Source organism: Microtus ochrogaster, chromosome 18 (genome assembly GCF_000317375.1).
Source record: "Microtus ochrogaster isolate Prairie Vole_2 chromosome 18, MicOch1.0, whole genome shotgun sequence".
NCBI classification, from domain to species: Eukaryota; Metazoa; Chordata; class Mammalia; order Rodentia; family Cricetidae; genus Microtus; species Microtus ochrogaster.
Window position 1 is genome coordinate 33,462,305 of NC_022020.1, and position 23,999 is coordinate 33,486,303.

The 23,999-nt window shown below is 39.5% G+C and overlaps 1 protein-coding gene across 2 annotated transcripts in view; it reads left to right on the forward strand.

Annotated features, from left to right (window-relative positions):
• The window catches only part of Kcnn2 (potassium calcium-activated channel subfamily N member 2), a 130,785-nt gene extending 107,066 nt beyond the window's left edge, over positions 1 to 23,719 (forward strand). Inside the window, exons 6-10 of one of the 2 annotated variants that reach the window (XM_005356064.3) lie at positions 10,977 to 11,087; positions 14,398 to 14,525; positions 17,919 to 17,927; positions 20,541 to 20,610; positions 23,114 to 23,719. In XM_005356064.3, coding sequence (XP_005356121.2) covers positions 10,977 to 11,087; positions 14,398 to 14,525; positions 17,919 to 17,927; positions 20,541 to 20,610; positions 23,114 to 23,401 — 606 coding nt within the window. In that variant the 3' untranslated portion in view covers positions 23,402 to 23,719. The remainder of the gene's footprint in view (positions 1 to 10,976; positions 11,088 to 14,397; positions 14,526 to 17,918; positions 17,928 to 20,540; positions 20,611 to 23,113) is intronic. The other variant, XM_005356065.2, reaches the window with a different exon arrangement.
• The last annotated feature ends 280 nt before the right edge of the window (positions 23,720 to 23,999 follow it).

A 23,999-nucleotide genomic window follows, 5' to 3' on the forward strand; every position in this document is an offset into this window, starting at 1 on the left:
AATTCCATGAACATCAAGTTTTCTGGATGTCTTGGTGTCAGCTCAGAGGCATTCATTCTGAACTAGAGCAATGAATTAGCTCCAGGTCCCATTGAATCCCATCCCATAAGGCCCATTGAAAGTAGTGTATGTTTATATTCATGAAGTAGTGCATTTTATGCTGATAGAAAAGGAGAAATTCTGGACTTTTTCAGTAGGAAAACTAAATTCCTGATCAATTCCTTAGCCAGAAGTCTAGTTCTTCCTAGAATTCTTACCTCACAGATAATTTTTATAAGGAACACGACAGCTGCTCAGGAGTTGTGACCTGCGCCAGTGTGATTTGAAGAAAATCAGAGGAAGGACATTTTTGATAGAGGAAATTATTTTCATGACCTGAGAAAGTCTTTAACACTCTAATAGGTTGTAATATTAAACTTGGGTGATTTAGAGAATTTTATTTGCCAAAATTGATTGTTTTAGATATTTATTATGAAAGCATAATTATTTGTGTCAGGCAAGGGCAGTAAAATATATTTATGTTTCTTAACTATTGAATCAGTGAGCCTCAGAAATACAAAAGCAGGTGATAATGTCAAATATTTGTTTACCTTGAAAAACTGATATATGAAGTGATAGATTAAAATGAAAGTTAAAGGTTAGAATGATGTCTCCATGTTCTCACAGAGGACATGGGTTCACTTCCAGCACCCAAATGGTGACTTACAACCATCTGTAACTCCAGTTCCAAGGGATCTGGTGCCCTCTTCTGACTTCTGCAGGCACCAGGCATGCACATGGCACACCAACATATATGCAGACAAAACATAAAGTAAAAGTTAAGGGCTTCTGTTCATTTTTAGATTAAACATGACATTTAAGGAGCGTATTTTTAGTAAATCTTGGTTATCATTAAAATGCTGTTTGCACTCTAATGAACTGTTATACAAACCACACGAGGATAATTTGAGCCTGAAATACTTTGACCATTAGTGGTTTTATCAGGCCATTCACCATAGTGGTAGGGATTCTTCAATTAAAAACAAAAATCATGAATTCCATTATTAAGTTTGATCTTTGGAAGATGCCTGTTTATAAGCAATAGTTTAAATCTTTCTCCAGTGCTCTGTCAAAGGAGTTTCATTTTTTTTTATCCCAAAGTAGTGTTTAAAAATGGTGCTTGGAAGCTCTTACAGGATCCACCATCACTATGTGGCCTGGAATGACAACATCATGCTTTTGAATTTTTCCAGCATTAATTGAGGAACGGTCTTGGGGAGTTAGACCTCCTCAACTTCTCTTGCATCTTAGATGTCAGAATAGCTGATACTTCTGTGGCTGATGGAGGACAGGGGGGTAAGTTATCGCTTCATCTGTCCCTAGTGAGTACCTTCCAGGTGTTGGGGATGAGTTGCAACTTATGCTAGCTTTCAGTGAAGTTTGTTCTGGCTCAGAGTCAGGGTCATTAGTACTGCTTCTCTTGTACTTGCTCTTCTTACACAAATTAACTCTGCCCCGCACTCTTACTTCTCCAGTTTTCTTTCTCATTTAGCACTTGATTTGTTAGATGAAAAGATGATAACTTACGTAAGGAAGGAAAAATTTACACTCTTATTTTTATTATATGGGGTCAGAAACACACTGTCTTCAGGTTAGATTTAGGTGACCAAAAGGCAAGTTCGTGATTTGCTTTGGTTTTTCATTTAAAAAAAAAAAAAACAGAAATTAAAATGGGAGAAGAGGAGCCAGGACTTATTCCCTAACTTTGGTGAAAATACCATGACACATCGTCTTAAAAGCATACAGGGATCTTCATTCCAGGGAGGAACATATGTTAGTCCCAACTGTTTCTACATGGCTTGTGCTGGTGACAAGCACTGGAGAAAATGCACAAACCACACTTCCATTCTTACGTTATGAAACAGAATAGCCCTCAAATAGACACCGAGTAGACAGTAGCAATCTACCATTGCCTCAGTTACTACAACCTGCTGCCAGGAATTCTCCTTGAACACTGAAAACTTTCTGACATGAACAGCTCTGCTCTGCATAACTCCAAAAATTAAACAATTGAAGGTTTTATGAAACATAATTCTACACACACACACACACACACACACACACACACACATATATGTGTATATCAAGTCCTCTTATGATGCTCTAAGAACCTAGGTAGGTCTTAGCTTATAGTTTCTCTAATTAAAGCAACACTGAAACATAAGGAACAATAGCTTTATATTTAAGTGAAGGTTTTGTATTAAATTTAAAGGTTTTCCCTTTTTCTCCTTCTTTTCTGATTTTATTTATTTTATCTTTGGCTTTTTAAGACCGGGCCTCTCTCCAATACTCAGGTCAACCTCCAACTCACTATGTAGCTGAGGATGACCTTGAGCTCCTGTTCTTCCTGCCTCCCCAGGCACCAGGTTTTACTGTTATGACCACCATATTTGATTGCAACAAATGGGTTTCTGAGTGCCTCTTTGGGTGCAGCTCACAAGCATACAGTTAGGATAATGGGATGAAAAGTATAGGTAACAGTTGGAAGATTATACAAATTGTTGGGGCGCTTGCTTCTCTGCTTTGCTCCCAAGGTGCTCATTTTAAAGCACAAGTCTTTGGTGAGTGAGAGAGCACTCATCAAGAAATGGGCCATCAACAGGAAGAAGAGAGCCCAGAATAAGCGCAAGGAAAAATTGCTTCCCAAGGCTCTTGGTGCCAGTGATTTTCCACTCCTATTAGGATTTTGATTTCTTTCCAGAAGGATCTCAGCAGTAGCCACCTGCCCAGGGAGAGAAAAAAATGCATTGTCATGTGCCAACAGCGCTCTCATGGCTGCCTGTAGCAGTTAAGAGCCCCCTCGATTTTCACATTCTCGGCTTATTAAAGAAGCCTGGCTGCCCCCACTGAGGAGCAAGAGGGAGCAAATCAGCAACAGGTGCCTGTGTTGGTCTAGCAAGTGCTAGCCTGGGAAGAGGCAGGGGCAGATGCCTGTGATGGTCTAGCAAGTGCTAGCCTGGGAAGAGGGAGAGGGCCTGTGGCTAGTGAATCATCAGTCCAGCATTGTCTGAGACTGTTCTTTGGACTTCGTGGCTAAAGTTTAAAAGCCAACCGCAAAGGTGCAGATGTTTCTTCCCCTAGTCTGTTCCTTTTTTTCATGAGGATCTAGCCCTAAAACCTCTTTAATTGCCATCACGGAGCACAGAATATTGTGGCATCCGTCACACCTCAGACTTGCATGTTTCTAATAACTTCACAAGTGAAATAACCCGAGGAGCTTTCGCTCTTTTTAAGGTGACGCTGTGGTTTGCTGTATGTTGTTCCTAGTCTCCTTCATCTAGAGCGTAGGCTGTCAGGGAATCATATACCGCAGGACTGAGTAGATGATTGCAGATGCTGTGTCTCAACGGTGCGGTTCTTACAGAATCTCCAAGTGAGTCTAGTAGATTGCAGATGCTGTGTCTCAACGGTGCGGTTCTTACAGAATCTCCAAGTCAGTCTAGTTCCTGATCAAGGCTATGAACGACTGATTTCAAAGTTACACTATTAATTGGGCTGGAGTCAAGGCTCAGTGGTTAAGAGTGTATACTGCTTTTGCTGAGGACCTTAGTGCGGTTCCAAACAGACATATGTATAAAAAAGTCACCTGGGTGGTGGTGGCACCCAAGTGGGTCTCTGTGAGTTCAAGACCAGCCTGGTCTAAAGAGCTAGTTCCAGGACAGTCAGGGCTAGACAAAGAAACTCTGTCTCAAAAAACAAATAAAAAGTTAAACCATTTATTGAAAAGGAACAATGATGACTTATTTGATATTTGTCTATAGTGCTCAATAGGTGAATTTTCGTCCTTTTAAGAGTTTACCTGATAAAATTAGGTGAATTGACATTCCTTTTGAAATACAATGTATCATGAGTACAGAAATGATAATACATGAGAAAATATGTGATACTAAATATACATATCAATATCACAGTGTGGGGTTGAGGGAATGAAATGAAATCATTGCTAATCCAGGGTTCACAACTGAATTACAACTTAACTCAGATTTAAATGGATCTTAAAAGCCAAGGACTAACTAGGCAATGTCTGGGTCTTTCTGTGATTATAGCTCTTCCTTTCTGGTGGTAACACTTGCTTCCCATAACTAGGTAAAAGAGGATTATCAAACACAGATTTGATAGATTGATGTACAAAGTATCTGCTCAATGGAGCCATAGCTCTGTGATTGTAATTATCAGGCTATAGCAAGGTGAACAAGTGTATCTACATTTCACTTTCCTCTTCTCTTTCTTGCAATAGTGCATTCTCAGGTTCCACAACTCAGTTCTAAGTCATATTTATTCATTCAAATAAAAGTGAAAAATTCTGTAAACTTACAATAGAATGTCTGTAAATTGAATTTTCTAAAGCTTTTATAGCTATATTTAATAGTAAGATTATGTATTTTCTTAAGGCACAAATTTATTTCATTTTTTGAATGTTTGACTATTCATACAGAGTATAATTTTTTTATAGAAGCTGGCAAGTTCTTTTTTTTCTTACATTTTTTAGATTATATTATTTCCCTGTTTCTCTTCCTCCCTCTAGAACCTCCCAAGTGCCCCTCTTCTCTCTTTTAAATGCATGACCTCCTTTTTCATTAATTGTTGTTACATGCATATATGTATATATGTGTATATTCTTGAATATAACCTGCTTGGGCCATATAACATTACTTGTATATGTGTTTTCAGGGCTGACCATTCGGTGCTGAATACCTAAGTGGTGTGGTATTCCCTGGGGAAGATGACTTCTCCCCCTCTCAGCCTTCCTTGGCAGCTGAAAGAGAAAGTGATTACTCTTTCTGTAGGGCTGAGTCCTCACCTTTCCCATACCCAGTTTAGCCTATTGTGTCCTCACTTAGCTCAAGTTTAGATAGCCATATTAGTGAGACTTTGTGGATAGAGCTTCTGACAATACTGGGAGATAGAGTTTCGTATCCAATCCCAGATCCTCTGTCTCTTACAGTCTGTCTACCCCTTCTTCCACCTCCTTATTCAGTCTACTGTCTTAGAGAACCCAGGACCGCCAGCCCAGGGGTGGCACCATCCACCATAAAATGGACCCTCCCTGTCAATCACTGATTAAGAAAATGCCTTGCAAGCTTGGCTAGATCTTATAGAGCCATTTTTCTTGAGGTTTTCTTCTATCAGATGATTTTAGCTTGTGTTCAGCTGACATAAAACCATCTGCATAGTTCAATTTTCTTTCCTGTTTTCCACTGTTGCTCCAGATATGTACAGACATCAAAAAAAACGAAACGAGAGATTCTAGAGAGAGACTGTGTGATGCTTTTCTTGCTGAATCTGAGTTACCTCACTAAGTATGATCTTTCTAGTTCTGGTCATATCCCTACAAGGTCGATGGTTTCATCGTTTTTCTTTACAGCTGAATAGTATTCTATTGTGTATGTATAATAGTCTCATTATCCATTCATTGGTTGAAGGACATTTAGGTTGTTTCCATTTCCTAGCTATTGTGAATAGAGCAGCAATGAACATGGCTGACCGCTTATCTGTGGAGTAGGATGTTGAGTCCCTTGGGCATAGGCTAAGGAGTGGTATAGCTGGGTCATATGGTAGATTTATTTTTCGCTTCCTGAGCCTTCTCCACACTGACTTCTAGACTAGCTGCACCAGCTTACATCCCGACAGTAGTGACTGAGACTTCCCTTTCCCCATGCTCCCTCCAGCTCTTGTCAGCTGTTGATCTGTGCCATTTTGACTTTTGGTAAGATGAAACCTCCACATTGTTTTGATTTGCATTTTCCTAATTGCCAAGGAGCTTGTATTTACACTTTAGCCAATTTTTCTTCAATTGAGAACTCTCTGTTCAGGCCCTGAGACCATTTTTAAATAAATATTATTATTATCATTATTATTATCAATTTGTTTTTTAAGTTCTTTATGTATATTCTGGATATTAATCCTCTATCATATGTCCCGCTAGCCAAGAGTCTTTCCCATTCTATAGGCTTCCTTTTCACCTGGTTGATTGTTAAGTACAGTTGATATAATGCTGTCAGTTAGTTCTGATGTTTCCCTGTCTATTGGATAAAGTGGGTACCAAAATCGCTTACTGTTAATGGGTTGATATTAATCTGTGTCTTTAAATTTAGTGATACGTTTTTTAAATGAAATTAGGTGAACCAAAGATTGGTGTATCTATGTCTTCTTGGTTAACTATTCCCTTGATTAGGATGAAGTATCCCTCTATATCTCTTCTGATTGGTTTTTGTTTGTTTGAAGTGTTTTCTTAGATATTAGGATAGCCCGCCTGCTTCCTGCTTTCATTTGATTGGAGTACTGTTGTCCTCTAAGGGTGTGCCTCTCTTAAAAACTAGGAGGTGTATCTTGTAGACAACTGATAGATGGATTTTGTTTTTTGATCCACTTAATAGGCTTGTTGTATCTTTTGATTAGAGAGTTGAAGTCATTGATATTTAAATATATTGAATGTGTGTTACTTGTAGTCTTTGTGCTGTTGATTTCAGGTATTATTTTTTGTATTTTTTGTATTTTTTTATTCATTTTACATATCAACCACAGTCCTTCCTCCCATCCCCCATCCTCTCCTCAGAAAGGGTAAGGTCTCCCATGAATAATCAACAAAGTCTAGCACATATAGCTGAGGCGAGGCAGGATCAAGGTCTCCCCCACTGCATAGAGGCCGAGCAAAGCATCCTACAATAAGGAATGGGCTCCAAAAATAAAAAATAAAATAAAAAATAAAAAAAGCTCATATACCAGGTCCCACAGCCAGGGACCCCACAAACAGACCAAGCCACATAACTGTCACCCACAGAGAGCTTAGTTCAGTCCCAAGTAGGCACCTCAGCTGTCAGTCCAGAGTCCATGAGTTCCCACTAGCTCAGGGTCAGCTGTCTATGTGGGTTTCCCCATAATGATCATGCCGCACTGTCCTTGCTCATATAATCCCTACTCCCTTTCTTCGACTGGACTCCAGGAGCTCAGCCCAGTGCTTGGCTATGGATCTCTTCATCAGCTTCTGTCAGTTACTGGATGAAGGTTCTATGATGACAATTAGGATAGACACCAATCTCTTTACAGGAAAAGGGCAGTTCAGGCACCCTTTCCACTATTGCTAGGAATCTTATCTGGAGTCATTCTTGTGGATTCCTGTATTGCTCAGCTGGAAAAAAAAAAGCCATCATGAAATTTGCAGGCAAATGGATGGAACTAGAAAAAAAATCATCATGCGTGAGGTAACCCAGACCCAGAAAGACAAACACAGTATGCACTCACTCATAAATGGATATTAGATGTAAAGTAAAAGCAAAGGATAACTAAGCTACAATCCACAGCCACACAGAAGCTAGGTAACAAGGAGGACCCTAAGAGGGACATACAAAGACAGCTCTAAGAAGAGGAAATAGATAAGATCTCCTGGGTAAACTGGGGGTAGGAGGATGGAGGATGAGAACAGAGGGAATAGGATAATTGAGTTGCAGAAGGGATACAGAAAGGGAGAGCAATGAAAGAGACATCTTGATACAGGGAGCCATTGTGGGATTAGGGAGAAACCTGGTGCTAGGGAAATTCCCAGTAATTCACAAGGATGGCCCCAGCTATGGTTTGTATTCTTAGTGCTACTTTGTGATTTCATAACTATTGCCTTTCCACTTTCCACTGTCTCTCTACTAGAATCATTCCTCCCTCCAGCCTAAAATACTGCTTTTTGTATTTTCTTTAGACTTGATTTGTTGATAGATATATACATATATATACATATATATGTATATATATATATTTACATTGTTTATATCTTAGTTATTTTTCTCCCCTCCAATTATGGCAGATAATTTTGGTGGTTATATTAGTCTAGGGTGGCTGTCACAGGTTCATACTCTTGTGGGACTTGAATGCATCATTCCAGCCTCCAGGCTTTCAGTTGAGAAATCAGCTGTTGTTCTAATGAGTTTTTGTATACGTGACTTCCATTTTGTTTTTTTTTTCTCCCTCTAGAAACTCTCAACACACTCTTTGTTTTTTATATTTAGTGCTTTAACTATGATCTGTTCTTTATATTGGGTGTTTTAACTATGATGCTCCATGGGGATTATCGTTTTAGGTCTTGTCTAGTTGGTGTTCTGTATGCTTCTTGGATCCCTATTGGTGTGTGTTTCCTTAATTTGGATAGGTGTGTAGATACTGTTGAAGAGCTGTGTATGTCTTTGACTTGGGTTTCTTATCCCTTATCTCTGCCTAAAATTCTAAGATTTGTTTTTTCTCTTTTTTTTTATCACAGTATCTCACAATCCCTGTGTGTTCCTTTCCTGTGTTTTATTAAAATTTTTCACATTTCTTATTTGGAATACTCTACTTTATCTTCAAGTCCTGATAGTCTATCTTCCCTGCTTGGCTCATTCTACATGTAAGGCTTCCTTTGAGTTTTCTAGTTTAGTTATTGGGTTTTCAGTTCCACCTTCATTTCATGTTGAGTCCTTTTCAGTGTTTCTATCTCCTTACTGAATTCTGTACTTAAGTCCTGGATTGTCTTCTTTATTTCCATTACCCTTATGTCTGTGTTTTCCTGTGCCTTATTCAGACATTAAGTTTATTCTCCTTAATTTCATTGGCTTGTTTCTTTGTATTATTTTTAAACTTCTTGGGTTATTTGAGAAAGTTTATGATTGATTGTTCTTTTAAATTCTGTGCCCTATGGTTCATCTGGGCAATTTTCATGGCAAACTGGTAGGTTTAGGAGAGAAGATACTGGCTTGCTCTTTCATATTTTGTAGTTTTGCAAAGAGACCTTGGCATGTGGAGTTGCATTTTAGTTTTAAGGTTGATGTGCATAAGTTGTTGGGGAAGCAAGGATGTATGGGTGGGTTGGGCCAAAAGGTTGTAAATTCTTTGTGTTGAATCAAGTCAGATAGACAAAGGGAACTGGACAGTGTACAGGATATGCATTCTCAACCAAACCTGGGAATGGTTGTGAAGGTGGATCTGGCTAGGTGGAAAGGTTGGATGTGGCATGGGTAGAGCCTGGGGTTTGGGGTAAAGGCAGAGAGGGTCCTAGAAGTCCAGAAAATGCTTCTGATGTAGGCAGGGGAGGCAAGAGGCCATGGTATTGGATGAGTGGACGAGGATGAAGGCCTGGATAGAAAGGTTCAGGGAGATCTTCTGGGCTAGACTCAGGAGAATGGTGTGAAGGATCTGACTTGGTAGAGAGTCTAGATGCTGAATAGATGGGACCTATAGATGATGGTAGGTATACAGTCCGGGTTAGACACTGGATAAGAATGTGGGGAGTCTTGCTGGGTAAGGAGATTGGGTGCAGCACCAACTGTTGGTTATTAACAACACAAACAGCAAAACCAGTCCTAAAACTTCAAACCCTCAGAGATAACCTCTCCTCACAAATGGACTTCTTTCCTAATTTTTTTTATTTTTTAATTTATTTTTATTTTTACTTCCCAATGTGGTCCACTTAGAAAGAAAAATTAGGCCATTGTATAACTTGCCTTTTAAATGTTGTGTTCTATCTTTAAATGTTTTTCAAATAAATTTTAACTAACTTGTGGCCCACGGGCTCCCCATGACCAAAGATAGCTATAAATGTTGCCCAAAATAAAACCATAAGCTTTCTTAAAAATCTGCGAGGTGTGTGTGTGTGTGTGTGTGTAACTCAGTGGCTCTCTAGAGTGAGCGCCGTAGGAGACAGATGAAGTGGGCAGTAAGTTACATAACCATTACTCTCCAGTATTATCAATTTAAGATAACTGGTGCATTTTGAAGCCACCAACTTGCCATTTTAATGTGGAATTTTTAGTCCTGTTGGTAATGAGGAAAAGTATACTACCTTGTGGAAATTCGAGACTAGCTTCAACTGTCTATCCTGGGAGCACTCTACCCTCTGGTGACATCAAGGGAATGTTACGAGAAACTACTTGAGATTCAAGAGAACAGAAAGAGGCAGCAGTATTGTGTCTTCCTGCTGTGTATGTGCCTCTTGCATTGGTTCCTTAATGTACCCTGCCCTTTTCTCCTCTAGTACTTGTGTGTTGAAATTGGCTTCACCACTTTATTGCTCTGTTGCCTCTCATGTCAGAAGCTATGGCCTCCCTTCACAACCACTGCCATGACTGCTTACTTACAAGTAGGTTTGCTGGGCCTCTGGCTGATGAGGTGGCTGCAGCATGGAGCCTTGCATGTGGCCCTGATCTGTTTCAGCAAAGACGGCACTGCCGTCCTTCACAACTCAGGGTGAATGCACCTTGACTGTAGAAAGAGAGGTCTAGAATTCTTGGGGTACCACCCAGTGTCTCCTACACTGTTTTGTCTAAGATAATCTCAGTGGGCCATGATTTGAAAGGCAACATCATTGCTTCTCCAAAGGAAGGTATCTCCTGGCTTTCTGTGCATCATGTCCTGTGCTGTCCTGACTTCCATCACTGCATTTGTTGTCTGTGACCTTGTCACACTCATGCCACAGTCTCCATACATGACAGTCTACTGCTCTCCTTCCTCTCGGGTAGCCACCCACTCACCTGAAAGCCTGCTGGTCTCATCTGAAGCAAAGATTCGGAACTAGTAGTTTTTTAAATCTTCATTTCTAGTCCATGTGCTTATGTTAATTTGTTTAATATGCTTTTATAATTATAGGTGTAGAACAGATTTCCTGTTTTTACCGAAAATTTATGTCTGAAAATTCAGGAAGTTGGGTTTTAGCTATTTATTCCTTGTGGTAAAATCTTGTTTTATTCATTATTTTGCTTTAGTTTTAAAAATAGGTAAACTAGGATTTTACACCTTAAAGGAACATTGCTTACTGTTACTAACCATATATTTTTCTGTGATACATAGGGAAGACACTGAAAAGTTTCATTTGTTTTAGCTTGAGAAAAGTAATGCATCTGATACAAAACAATCTCTAATGTGACTGGAATCAAAAGTATTAATTAATTCTTGGGGTTCTCCTCTTTCCTTGCTTTTAGGGTGCAGGTTGCACAGCCCTGGTGGTAGCCGTAGTGGCAAGAAAGCTAGAACTTACCAAAGCAGAAAAGCATGTGCACAATTTCATGATGGATACTCAGCTGACCAAAAGAGTAAGTAGACACCCTCACATCTGCAAGAGGATGCCACTGTCTTGTTCGCACATCAAGAAATACAAGTTTTCCACTAAGACTTCAGAAGCAGAGATGCCATAGATTGAAGAAAGCAAAACTCCTGCAGCTGGTTCCATTTCTCTCATTTTACAAATGGAATACCTAACTTCAGCTCAATTGCAGATGAAAGCAATTACATAAAAGTAGATCTCATAAATCTAGACAAGTAGGTATATTCAACATTTCAGCACAGTAATCCGTATTAGGTTGGGTGGAAAAGAACACACTGCCTGTGGAAGGCGGGAATCTTATGGTAAGATTGGAGGAAATAGTGCTGAACTTCTATGAGTGTGGCTGCATTCTAGACACAGGTGTTACAAATATAAACTGTCTGTGGCTGCATTCTAAACACAGGTGTTACAAATATAAACTGTCCTTTCTATGATTTGAAGGTCATCACAGATACAGCAAAAATGCTGTAGCATCCAGAAGGAAGATCACCTTCCAATTATTAGAAGTAAACAAAACAATAATCTGTCCAGGTGTGACCCATGTATGAACTTACTTCATCGTCAACAAGTTCATGAGGGAAGCCTTGTTATGGCTATTTGATGCAGTTTGGAAGCCATGACGCAGAGAACTCAGGCAGCCTGCTCACAGTCATGACATCAAGGTAGAAAGCTAGAAAAGGAAAATATTTTTTATTAGGCTATAATTTTAGCTTTTTGGATAGTCACTTGAGACATCAAAATACCGAAGTCAAAAATACCTAAAAATTATCTTGTAACATCTTGTAGCAATCCTCGCTTCCCAAAGTAGAATTTCATCAGGCTGTCATTGAGATAATTAAATGCATTGTCATTTGGTAACTCTGCCCACAAAAGAATCAATAGAATTCTTCAGACAAGTTTCCAACTTTCAGCATTTACCTTATTCTTGATTTAGTTCTAAGTACAAAAAGGATCTTTTTAGCGAAGCATACTTGCAGTTCCATGTTGGTCCAAAGGGAAAAGAAGATCAACTGGGGCCAACCAGGTCAGTGTAGTAGGACCCTGTTTCAAAACACAAATAATAGCAACATTGATTAGTATTTCCAATACAGTAGTTATTTTATTACAAATTCATATTTATATAGATTCATTTATGAAGGGGGGACATGAATTTCTGTTGCTTTGCCCATACTTCAGACCCTAGAGCTAACAGTACTTCAAGAGTCTACTATGGGATCAAAGCCTCTCAGTTGCATATGGTGTTTTTAGCCTGACTTTGCTACTTCCAAATACCTTTTGAATTATAATTTTTATGTAGTACGATAGAGGGTACCACGTGTGCTATGGTGTGTGTGTGGCGGTCAGAGAACAACATTGTAGAGTCACTGCTCTCCTTTCAATTTTACTTAGGTTCCTCAGTTGAAGCTCAGTTTACCAGGTTTGCAAAGAAAACCTCCTTATCCACTGAGCCATCTCCCCACTCCCTGTCCCAAATATCTTTTATTTCTCCCCAGTTTCCCTTATTTTTTTTTCAATTCCTATTTCCATTCTCAAAACTCATGAGTGTTTCTAATGTGACGACTGGACAAAATATTAAAGTGAAGAGCTGCTTGGGTACCCTGCATGATGCTTCTTTTCAGAGATCTAGATATGCAATTCTATGCATGGTTATTAGTTTAGATGCAATCCTGGAGTCATCGCGTGCTCCTCCAAGCATCTCCCAGGTCTGACCAAGAAGGTTCCCTTTTGTGTTAAGAGGCGCAAGCTTTACCGTATTAAAGAAGCACTTTTAGAGTCTATTGTAACCCATGCTATTCTATCATAAGTATTATACTTTTCTCAGGAATCAAATAAGTGCGACAGTGGACAGGATGTCGCAGAGGGAGTCTTGTTGCTTTCTTACTAAAAGGCTGTTCAGGTTTCAAAAGTCGCGTTCGACAAGAGACCCATTGACTTTAACAACGTCATTTCGCCGCTGTTTCCTAGACGTGGAACTGCTTTGCAATTGAAACCTCAATCACGTACTTGGCCCAACATGTGACCATAGCCCCCTCTAATATTCATCTATTCAAGATTTTATGCAAAGCCACCAACTTAATGACTGTCATTTGCTGAGAACACACTTAAATTAGTTATTTATGAAATTTCTAAGTGGAATCCATCGAAAATTTTAACCTCAAGTAAGAATTTCAAACCCTTCAGTGATGTCTGAGGGAAACTAAGAGCGAATAAGGACAGACTCATCTTAGTACCAACTCGAGAGTACTATATAGCTGTAAACTAGTTACAGTGTTTATTCTAAGGCAGCTTCTTATTGTAAAATGAGATAACAGGACTTCAGTAACCATCATCTCTAGCATGCTCATGTTAGAGAAAACCAAATTCCAACAGGCTCACTAGGCACTGGACCTGACTTGGTTACTGTAGACCCAAGATCCATTTCCCAGTTTTAGCTTGAATTCTACTCTTCCTCCACCACTGCCTATCCTGAGTTGTCTTCCTCCATCCTGTGCCCAACCAGCCTGTGGCTTTCTTCACTCAAGGGTATTAAATGGGAAAACTTCTTAGGATAAGTAAGTAGCAAATTAGTTGGAGAAATTAGTTCTGTTTTCTAGGTTCCAGGGGGAGCCCGGCAGAGGAGATCTACCCTGCCTTGATCTCTATCAGTTCCCAGGACCTCTGGAGATTTTAATCAGAAAGCATGGAATTAGATAAGGTGACTAGCCTTCGTTGGGAGCAGTTACACTGGGACAGTCACGTCTGTCCTTCTGTTTCGCTTTCCCATGAAATCATGATAGCATCCCTACAAGTGAAAGTGTGCTAACAAGCAAATACACCAGTTATTTTGGGAGCTTACGTGCATGAGGTGAACTCACACATGGAAACATGCCTTGGCTATGCTTCACAGCCAGAAAGCCCAGGTGAGCTTGCAAAAAAAAAATTGACCTTGGTATTTGACATTTTGCTCTTCTCTGGGGAAATAAAGGGGATGGAGAGAGGAGTCACTGTGGAAGTGGGAAATTCAGCATCTCTGATTTATCTTTAAATGAGTATTGAATAAAAATATAATTTCTTGTAAGAACAGGTAGAGTGTAACACAGAAAGAGATCAGTAGGATCTCCCTAATATTTCACTCAAGTGTTCCCAGACAGATGGAAATTCTTGCATGAAAGCAGATATACTAGAAAAACAGGCATTTGAGTAGCAGTTTCTAAAGCTCCAGTTCACTGTGGTTCTTAGGATGAAAAACACAGCCTCAAATGAGTATGGGGAATCTGCTTGAGGATGTAGCGACGGCCTTTCTTGTGTTTTCTAAACAGGTGAAAAACGCAGCCGCCAATGTACTCAGGGAAACGTGGTTAATCTACAAAAACACAAAGCTCGTGAAAAAGATCGACCACGCAAAAGTAAGAAAGCATCAACGGAAATTCTTGCAAGCTATTCATCAGTAAGTACCTGTTTTCATTTCTGTCTTGTTCTACTTCTTAGCCTTTGCTTTTGATTTTTGTGCTTGTGGGTTCTTTCTTGTGAGGGAGGAAAAGAAAAAGGCACTGTCATGTTTACTTCCAAGAGATACCTCAAAATCTAATAATGGACCCCAGAGGAGAAAAGTTTAGGTTTTTTTATGGCTGAAAATTGTGCGTGTTAATCAAAATATCTTTCTTCAGAGGCCATGATTTCTGTTACAGAGGCCATCATTTCTGGTAGAATTATATTTAATTAAAGTATTTATTTATATAGTTTGACCTGAAATGTTCAGCTTGTATCCACTGTAGAATCTTGGAGGGAGGGGACATTATATGATCCATCTGGATTTTTACTTTTTATATAACATAGTATATTTAATTGTCTTAATTTTACAATATTCAATGACTTCTTAATCAAATATCTGGGGATTATCTATATGCTGTTTGTTCACTATGGAGTTTAGCATTGGTTATTAGTTTACTATTATTTACCTGACGTAAGGCCTTCATGCCTGTCTTTGTTATACAATTACTAGAGTCTTTTAAGATAACTGTCTGTACCTCATAAGATTCAATGATGACTGAGAAACAGACCTTTCCAGGATGGCATTGTCTTAACTGTAAGTGTTGCCCCTGTGGGTATCCACTGTGACAGCAGACTTGCTCTTCGTGCCCTTTATTCATGGTCACATCTGTGGCTCACGAAAGTGGCTTTCCTTGTGAGACACAGCAGGGTAGCCGTGGAAATGTGGGGAGCCATTATGTGCCATAATACCACTGGCCTTCTCAGATCCAGCCAGTACACCAGGCAGGAAAGCTGTGAATCTGAGATTTTTATTTTATGCATTTAGTTAATTCATAGGCAACATGGTACCACTAACCTCCTGTGAGGAATCCATAGACTTTCGTCTTCTAATTCTTCCCTGCCCTGCTTAGTTAGCTTATTAAGGTCCGGATGAGTCTATAATGTGCCTATAATGATGCCCACGTGCATGCTTCTGTGGAATTGAAACCTCCACTAGTCAAAAAGGAAAAAAAAAACCCAAGTAACTCTGGGATTAAAATAGAGAACGCTTTGCACATATGGTAGAATAGTTTATCATTATTGCTCGCAGCCACTCACTCATGCTCCGTATTGCCACCAACGCACTTTCCTTAGAAGGGGATGGGATTTCTCTAACTCTGGGACTCGCCTAGGCATATAGCCGCACCACTCCTCCAAACCCTGTAAGGAAATGACAGAGCTAGAATTTTAAAATGATTCTGTTAAAAGTCAGGGGGAAACAAGAAGTAGAATCATGTTAGAGTTGGCTCACAAAGCAGGAGCTTGCTCCTTGGAGTTCAGTTCCCTTTCTGACCCAGGGCCAATCCAGGAGCCGCAGCCCAGATGGTGCATTCCTTCCCTTCTCTTTAGTAGAGAGTGAGACCCCAAGATGTACTCGGATTCTTCCTGGGTTCCTCATCTAGACACCCACTTCCTCGGAGGGCTCCCCTAGAAAGGGATCTTTAGGAAGAGCGTGTGCTCTAAAGCCATTTGACACAGGAACCCCAACATTGACAGAAGCCACTACAGCAAGCCACGGAGAGAACATTTTTGTACTTTCAGTGTTTCTTGGTAGTCAATTTTGTCCGAGCATGATAGAAAACTTCCCTTTCTGGGTGTGAGAGGGTACACCCAAAGGTAAAGACGGTGAGATGAAGCAGGAGTAAGTAAGTACACGTGCTATGACCATGCTTCGTATTGTGTGCCTGTCGGTGAAACTACCTAAACTACAGTCATATTGGATTTGCATCTTTGATAAATTTTTTAATAAAAAAAAACCAAAGCATGCACCAGTAGATTCTGTAATGCAGTCCTGTAACTATGGATATGGTGGCTCTTTAGTGTCTTTTGCCATATGCTTTGAAGTTCTAAGCATATTCATGCTAATGTGGAAGAATATTCTGTTATTTATTCACTGCAAAAATTTATTGATTATTTTATTATTTAACTTTGCTTTAAGTTTCTTTCTAACAAAATATTATTTATAAAAATTATCTCTGTACAAGGAAGCTGATTTTATGAACTGTCCAAAAGGAAGTGGCATATTTGTCCTGCGGGGCATGTCAGCCTGATTGCAAGGGCTCGTGGGAGGAGCTTATATCAAGTTCTTCAGCTGGCTGCTCCGGGTAGTGGGACAGAAGCCACCCCTAATTATTCCTCTGCTTCCATCAGACGTTTCCACTATCATCCTTTTCTTGCCTTTTTTTAATGCAATGTGTACATCTAAAGCAGATGAGTTTAATGAAATTCTACTGTTCAGAATTGTTGTGTAAGTCATTGGGGGTTTGCTGGGTTTCCTTTGCTGTGGGGAATACTTAAAGTTTATGAACAATTACAGCAGAATAAGTTTGGTTACAAGGGCTGGGTTTGGCTAGATCATTCTACTGGTGCATAATCGCTTGTCATGTTAACTTCATATTGGAAGTTGTAGAGTGACGTCGTGAAAAACAGTACACAGGGCTCGATTCCTCAGGGCCAGGCCTTCACTGCCCACTGCTCAGACTCAAGGGCACTCAGCATCATCTGTCAGCACTGCGTATAGTAGACCTGGCTGGACATAAACTCACAAGTCATTTTCTGGAGCTCGTCTGGCTTTTGCTACTCTCTGATTCTCCCTGAGAGCAATTTTAGCAGCTCTCTCCTCTTCTGCCAGACCCCTCTAGCTCAGCTCTTTCTCTTTTTCCATACTTTATGGCCTCTTTCCCAACATGTGACCTCTCTAGCCTCTGATGATGCTACACTCTCTAGACCAGTGCCCTCTTTTCAGTAATGTGTTTGTCTTTTTGAATTGTCACTCGATGCCATGAAGTGTTCTCTCTCTAACTTTCAACCCTTTTTCTGATAGCAGCTTTAACTTTTTCATTCTTCTGTCTCAACCATGGATCCATCAATCAACTCGAATTTGTCTAGAGCCAAGAAAGCTAATGCGCAAAATTTATATTAGAGGGGATTCCGAATAGCCCCGATCTGGAAAAGATATGCTCCCCCTTCAAAAGAATCATTATATCCATCATTCTAAGCCAAAGTGTTTCCTATTATCCCCTTGAACACCGAGTATGAAGAGGCCAACATGACTTTTACGCACGTTCTTCATTCTGAATTCTGGTTTAAGAGGAAGCCAAGTGCTTTCAGGTAGGCAGAGCATAGTGGCAACAAAGGATGGTGATGAATTGAATAGTGTCAATCAATGTCAAGATCCTGCAGGGTCTTCCAGCTGACGAATCGAGCCCCCTGTGCACAACTGAACACCACATTGTGTTGTTTTGCTCCAGAATACTTTACAGTTTCTTTTCTTTTGTTTTGTCTTTTTATTTCAACAAAATGAAAATAGAGCTCGGAAGTAAGTTGTGTGAGCTGTTCCTTTCAACATTTGCAGAGTTTTCTACTGGCTGCATGCACCCAGCAGATCCTTTATTTGTGAATTTTGGTAGTCTGATTGCTGCTATGGAAATGTGATCCAAAATCATGATATTTTCCTGTGATAAGTGAAGTTCACAAGGAAGAAAGCAACATCTGTTTCTTAATCTTTTTGCGGGGGGAAAAAAGTGTACTATCCATGTGCATGTTTCCTTTTATTCTGGCAGCTGCAGCTCGAGCAAGGTTTCTATCTGCTCACCTAGCCTCATGGGCAGTCTCAGAAGGCAGTCCCCTGCCACAGGCAGATCAGAGGGCAAGACGAGATCATTTAAGTCCAAGAGCTAATGGAGTTCCAGTCAGGGTCGGATCACAAATAAATCAATCAGATTCGTTTCTAATCTAGAAAGCTACATCATCTGACATAGCTTTGTAGGTTAGTAATAAACACCACGGGCAAAATTCTACTGTCAGTCGTAGCTGAATCCAGCTGATGGATGCTGGACTAAAGTGCTTTAGAAAAAGTTCCTACTTTATCCAAAACCAGCGTTCTCCCCCTCCTCCTGTTCAGCAAGATTCAGGACTCTCTCTTTACCCACAGATTTCTGGAGGTATCTGGTCCAGTGCTCTAAACTCTAGGCATTAGTAAACTTTACAAGAAAACTTGATGTAAGCCCATCATAAAGATAGTCAGTCAAGTTGCCATCAACTGACAACTTTAATTCTGGCATTGAATTATAGCCATAGGCTAGAAAGCTCTGAGCCGTGATCTTACCGCTCCCCTGTGGAAAAAAAAAATCAGGAGGTTGAGATAAGATAGGACCTGCCTGACACTTATTTCTTTTAATAATCCAGACATTCATGGTGGTTAAAGGGAAAAGCTGTCTTTCCATATGTTTTAGTATTAAGGTCTTATTTGGGTATCACTTAAAGTCCGTTTATGATACCTCCAGCACTCACAGTATCCAGCACTTCATTCTATACTTGAGGAAACAAAGTCAAATTGGGGTGAGTGGCGTCCCCAGCTAACATTGCAGCTTTTCCTTACTGTTCTTGTCTTCACTGATCCACAGCTGGTCAAGATGCTTTTTGCTTGACTTTTGCTGGGTTTTAAAAGGTATAAGTAAAGAGTTATAACCTTTCTTGGTGCTTAGAGAAAACTCTGTCAACAATATATTGAATTTAAATATGTGTTTATAGATTTCGTTCAGGTTAGACCTTACTCTAATCTCTACAGTAACATCAAAAGGAGCCAGTTAACTTGGTTCTGAGTTTCTAATGAACACACAGCAAACAATCGATAAATGGGAACTATTTTAGAGTACTCAAGACTGTGTTATAGATGGACACCATTTAGACTCCAGCTGGCAGGAGCTGTACCTTCACTGGGGAGCAGACTCAGCTACATGCTGGCTGTCCTAGGTGCAAGACGAAGTCACTAAGTGCTGTAAACAAATTAGGAAAGTCTCCCTGGCAGTAAAATCTTGCCCTGTGAATCTTTTATTTCCCTCATGTAGTTATATACTATTTAAATTAAAAAGTGTAAAATACTCTCTTCATTCACTGAAGCCATACTTAGTAAATGATTCATTATCAAGCACAAGTGAAATAAACATGGATTTCTTTTCTTTGTTTGTCACAAAACAGCTCAGAGAAACTGAGTTCTTTTCTTTTCTTTTGAGTCTGGCTTTGAATAGCCAGCTGGTTTACAGAACAATAACCCACCTTTCTCTTTTAAAGTCTTACTTTCTTGAACCTAAGAACCATGAAATACATATTTATTGGGGTACTACAATAAATAAATTTAAAAAATAAGAGCTTCATTTAGAAAAATGAGTTTTTAAGAGTGGCCTTGTGACTGTCAATCAACATGCAAGGACATTTTAAAGTAACAAGAATAAACCTTAAAAATAGATGGTCTACCCACTAGATATATTCTGTCATTTCTTAAAAACTACAATGAAAGCTAAAAGGGACTCTCCCAAAGAAACGGTCTGTCCTCTGTTCAAATTCGCTGTCAGTTTAAGGTAAAGTCAAGCAAAACAGAGTAAGAAAATAATATGTTTGGAGTTATCTTGCTGCTGGTTGAATAAAAGTGGTTTTTGTTAACAAGAATCTCACTTATCACTGTGGTTTCATCAGGTTCAAATACCTAACCCAATTCATTTCCGACTAAACAGGGTTAATTCCTGTATCTAGTCATGTAGGCATAGGAAGGTGTTCATTGCTCCAACACGATGAAATTCCAGTTGCTTTGCATCTTTCTTCCTATGTCTATTTGTCACGATACTGGGGCTTTAAGGAATGTTTTGGCTTTTTCTCATGTGGTTCAATCCCGATGAGTCTTCCTGAATTCCACTTACCTGGTACCTAGCTGTCCTGAGGACATCTCATCTCTTGCTCTCCTTTCTTTTTGCGGTGTTGGGGAAGCATGCTTCTCATTGTACCAGATACATAACCAGTGTGGACTTTACCCCCCAATACCAGGCATTATCCATGCAGTTCTTTGCTCTTGTGGACTTTGTGCATGCCCCTTTGAAAGCAGTAACCTAGCCCGTGAAACAAGAGGACCTTTCTGACTTCAGCGTCTGTCTTGTAGATTGAGAAGTGTGAAGATGGAACAGAGGAAACTGAATGACCAAGCAAATACCCTAGTGGATCTGGCAAAGGTAATCAATTCCAAGGGGCTCAGCCCTCATGGCTGCAACCATGGAAATTAACTACTGTACAACAATGAGCAGTACAAATTTAATAAATAAGGCTACCAAACCACTCCAAAATGATGATCCAACTTAGAAGCATTTTTTTTTTCTAAAACTCATACTGAGTTCATATGTTCATTCCCCATATATCCAACCTCGGTGCTAAAAGCTTCCTTGGGGGGGGGTGCACTAGAAATACCATAAGACTTCTTAGTGGAATATGAAATGATATCTCATCTGTGGAAGGACAGAACTACATATTGAATGTCACTATGAGGTTGGGAGATAAATAGAGCTCATCATTCTTAATATTTTTTTATATTTTTAAGCAAACCAAAAACTAGAGAAATTGATATTTTTAAATCCTGGAACTTATTTTCTAAAATAAAATTTGTGTTTCAGAAGCAATAACTCACTTTTTATGGTTTTCTCCTTTTTATTACTTTAACAATCACATTCTTTTGTACCAAGTACATTAATAGTTTTCTAGTTCTTTGTCACATCTAAAAGATCTATCTGCTCTTTTATTGTTCCTCCATAAGTAAAAGGCAATTGGAAAATATGAATATTTATCAACTGTGCAAATGTTACATCCTGTTGAGCTAGTTCCAAAGGAGACTCTAGAATAGAAGGATGGATGTGTTCTGCCTTGTAGCGCAATCGCTTTGGCGGAGGCAGCACATACATCCCGTTTTATATTTGATAAGTCATATTATGTTTTTGCCAAATCTTTAAGTATAATCTATGAAAATTAGACATTTGGCTTAGTCTTATTAAATAACACTTACAAAATATATTCACTTTATGCATTATCAGTAACACATACTAGGTAAACATATTCAAGGTAAGTGTTGAATGATGCACCTCAGGGATCATGCATCACTCATGTAAGCCGGGCAGTGTACACACATGCAGGACACAGACATCCCCCATTCATGTGGCCTTCACTTGGGGTAGGGAAATAATACTTATGTGTTGCATCAGTCCGAGATTACATGCTTAAAAATATTGGACATTAAAAAATAAAACAGACGCCTTTAGGTTTGTATGAAGGTGAGGAATGTACTTTAAGAATATAGTAGGAAACTGAAATCTGCCCCCCCAGCACACATGAGATCATGCGCTTGATCTCCAGCACCGCTCATATACACAAAAGGTATATACAAAGTCAAACATGAATATAGTTGTTATTTCTGTAATGCCATACGTACTCTGACCACAGGATGATACATGCCGTAAGAATTCAGTATGAACTCTTTTAATGACGGATGTTGCCCAATTACCCCAAGAATGTAGTAAAAGTAAAGTTAGTGCTCTCTGTGTCCATGACTCAACCAGAACAAGATGCCTTTGTTCTGAATAACTCCCTCAGTCATTTTGTTATCATCTTTAAGTAGCTGTGAAGCTGGAAAAGATACAGGAAGAACTGAAGGAGGAGGAGGATGCGATACAAAGAGTCTTGGGTTTGGGAGCGTTGGTACTAGACTCAGTGTGGCATCTCTAACTCCTGCTCTTAGCTCCCCCACATCTCCCATCTCAGCCCTGCAGCTCTGCAAGTTTCTTAACTCCTCCAGGAACTAAAACGTTGTCTCAGACTCATGAGTCTCTCTGATCAAGACAGTTTCAGTTTTCTGTACAAGAAAGCATTTCATATTCCTACTCCAGACCATGTAGCTCTGAACAGACATTCCAATAAGGCGACCTATAAATTTTCACTTGTGTGGTGTATGGAGCACACGCCCAGAGGCTTGTGCCTGTTAGGCACGTGCTCAACCACTCAGCTTTCCCCCCAGCCCTGGGCTAGTAACTTAGCATCCTCCACAACTATTAATCTTATTGAGGATTTATGTTATTTTACATTTTATCTGTGAAATTTTTTCTTGGATTCAATGAAAAGAGGTCTGAGATTTGGAACACAAGACAACAAAAGATATGTGAGTATTGGCTGTTCTAAATTACTATGTGCTCAGATCAATTGATTCTAAACTTTATTTCTGTTCTTCTATCATCTTTTTACATTTCGCAATCATCTGGCCGTTAATTTGTTTGTTCTTTACATCATACTGTTATTATAAAAATTGGCCAGGTTGTCGTGTCACCTGTTGAAAATGAATTTGAAATGCTAACTTGCATAGAAATCATCATCACATAAACAATAAATTAAAACATTTTCATCTGACTTTATGAAAAGTGACTTTATGCCACATAAAATCATTGGAAATCTCACAAGCCATAACTACACCTTACTTTCTAAATCATACTCAGCTAATGCCTGTCATCGTTCATTTAAATCTTAGCATTAAGAATACATGGAATTTACTTTGTGACCTAAACTATTTGGTTAGCTGGCACACCTGTCACCAGCAAGAGGCCAGTGTTAAAGTTTGAAGAGCTGATAGTTTGCTTCTGAGGCAAGAGTAATTAAACCTCTTACTTCTCTGTTTCCTGTCTTCTCAATCTTGTTTTCCAGACCCAGAATATCATGTATGACATGATTTCCGACTTAAATGAAAGGAGTGAAGACTTTGAGAAAAGGATCGTCACCCTGGAAACCAAATTAGAGACTTTGATTGGCAGCATTCACGCCCTCCCTGGGCTCATCAGCCAGACCATCAGACAGCAACAGAAGGATTTCATTGAGGCTCAGATGGAGAACTATGACAAGCACGTCGCCTACAATGCTGAGCGCTCCCGGTCCTCGTCCAGGAGGAGGCGGTCCTCCTCCACAGCGCCACCAACATCATCAGAGAGTAGCTAGAAGAGAATAAGTTAACCACAAAAATAAGACTTTTTGCCATCATATGGTCAATATTTTAGCTTTTATTGTAAAGCCCCTATGGTTCTAATCAGCGTTATCCGGGTTCTGATGTCAGAATCTTGGGAACCTGAACACTAAGTTTTAGGCCAAAATAATGAGTGAAAACTCTTTTTTTTTTCTTTCAGATGCACAGGGAATGCACCAATTATTGCTATATAGATTGTTCCTCCTGTAATTTCACTAACTTTTTATTCATGCACTTCAAACAAACTTTACTACCACAGTATATGATATATAATAAAAAAGTTAATTTCTGCACATGCCTGTTTGGTCTTCTTCTCATCTCTATAACTTCTCCTTTTATGCTGTCTTCAGGGGGAAATGGTTTTCTGATCCACGTTGATAATTTCGATTTCCAAAACGTGTCCTGAAACGAAAAGACTACATTGTTCTCTGCCTGCTTTGCGAAGATTTTCCTTCCTGAAATATTAATACCAAAACTATTCGGCCCTACCCTGTTCTCAGCTCACAGCATATTTTAGTGTGCTTGGCTTCAAAATGATATGGAAAGTTGGGAAGTTTGATCAGAACTTATGCA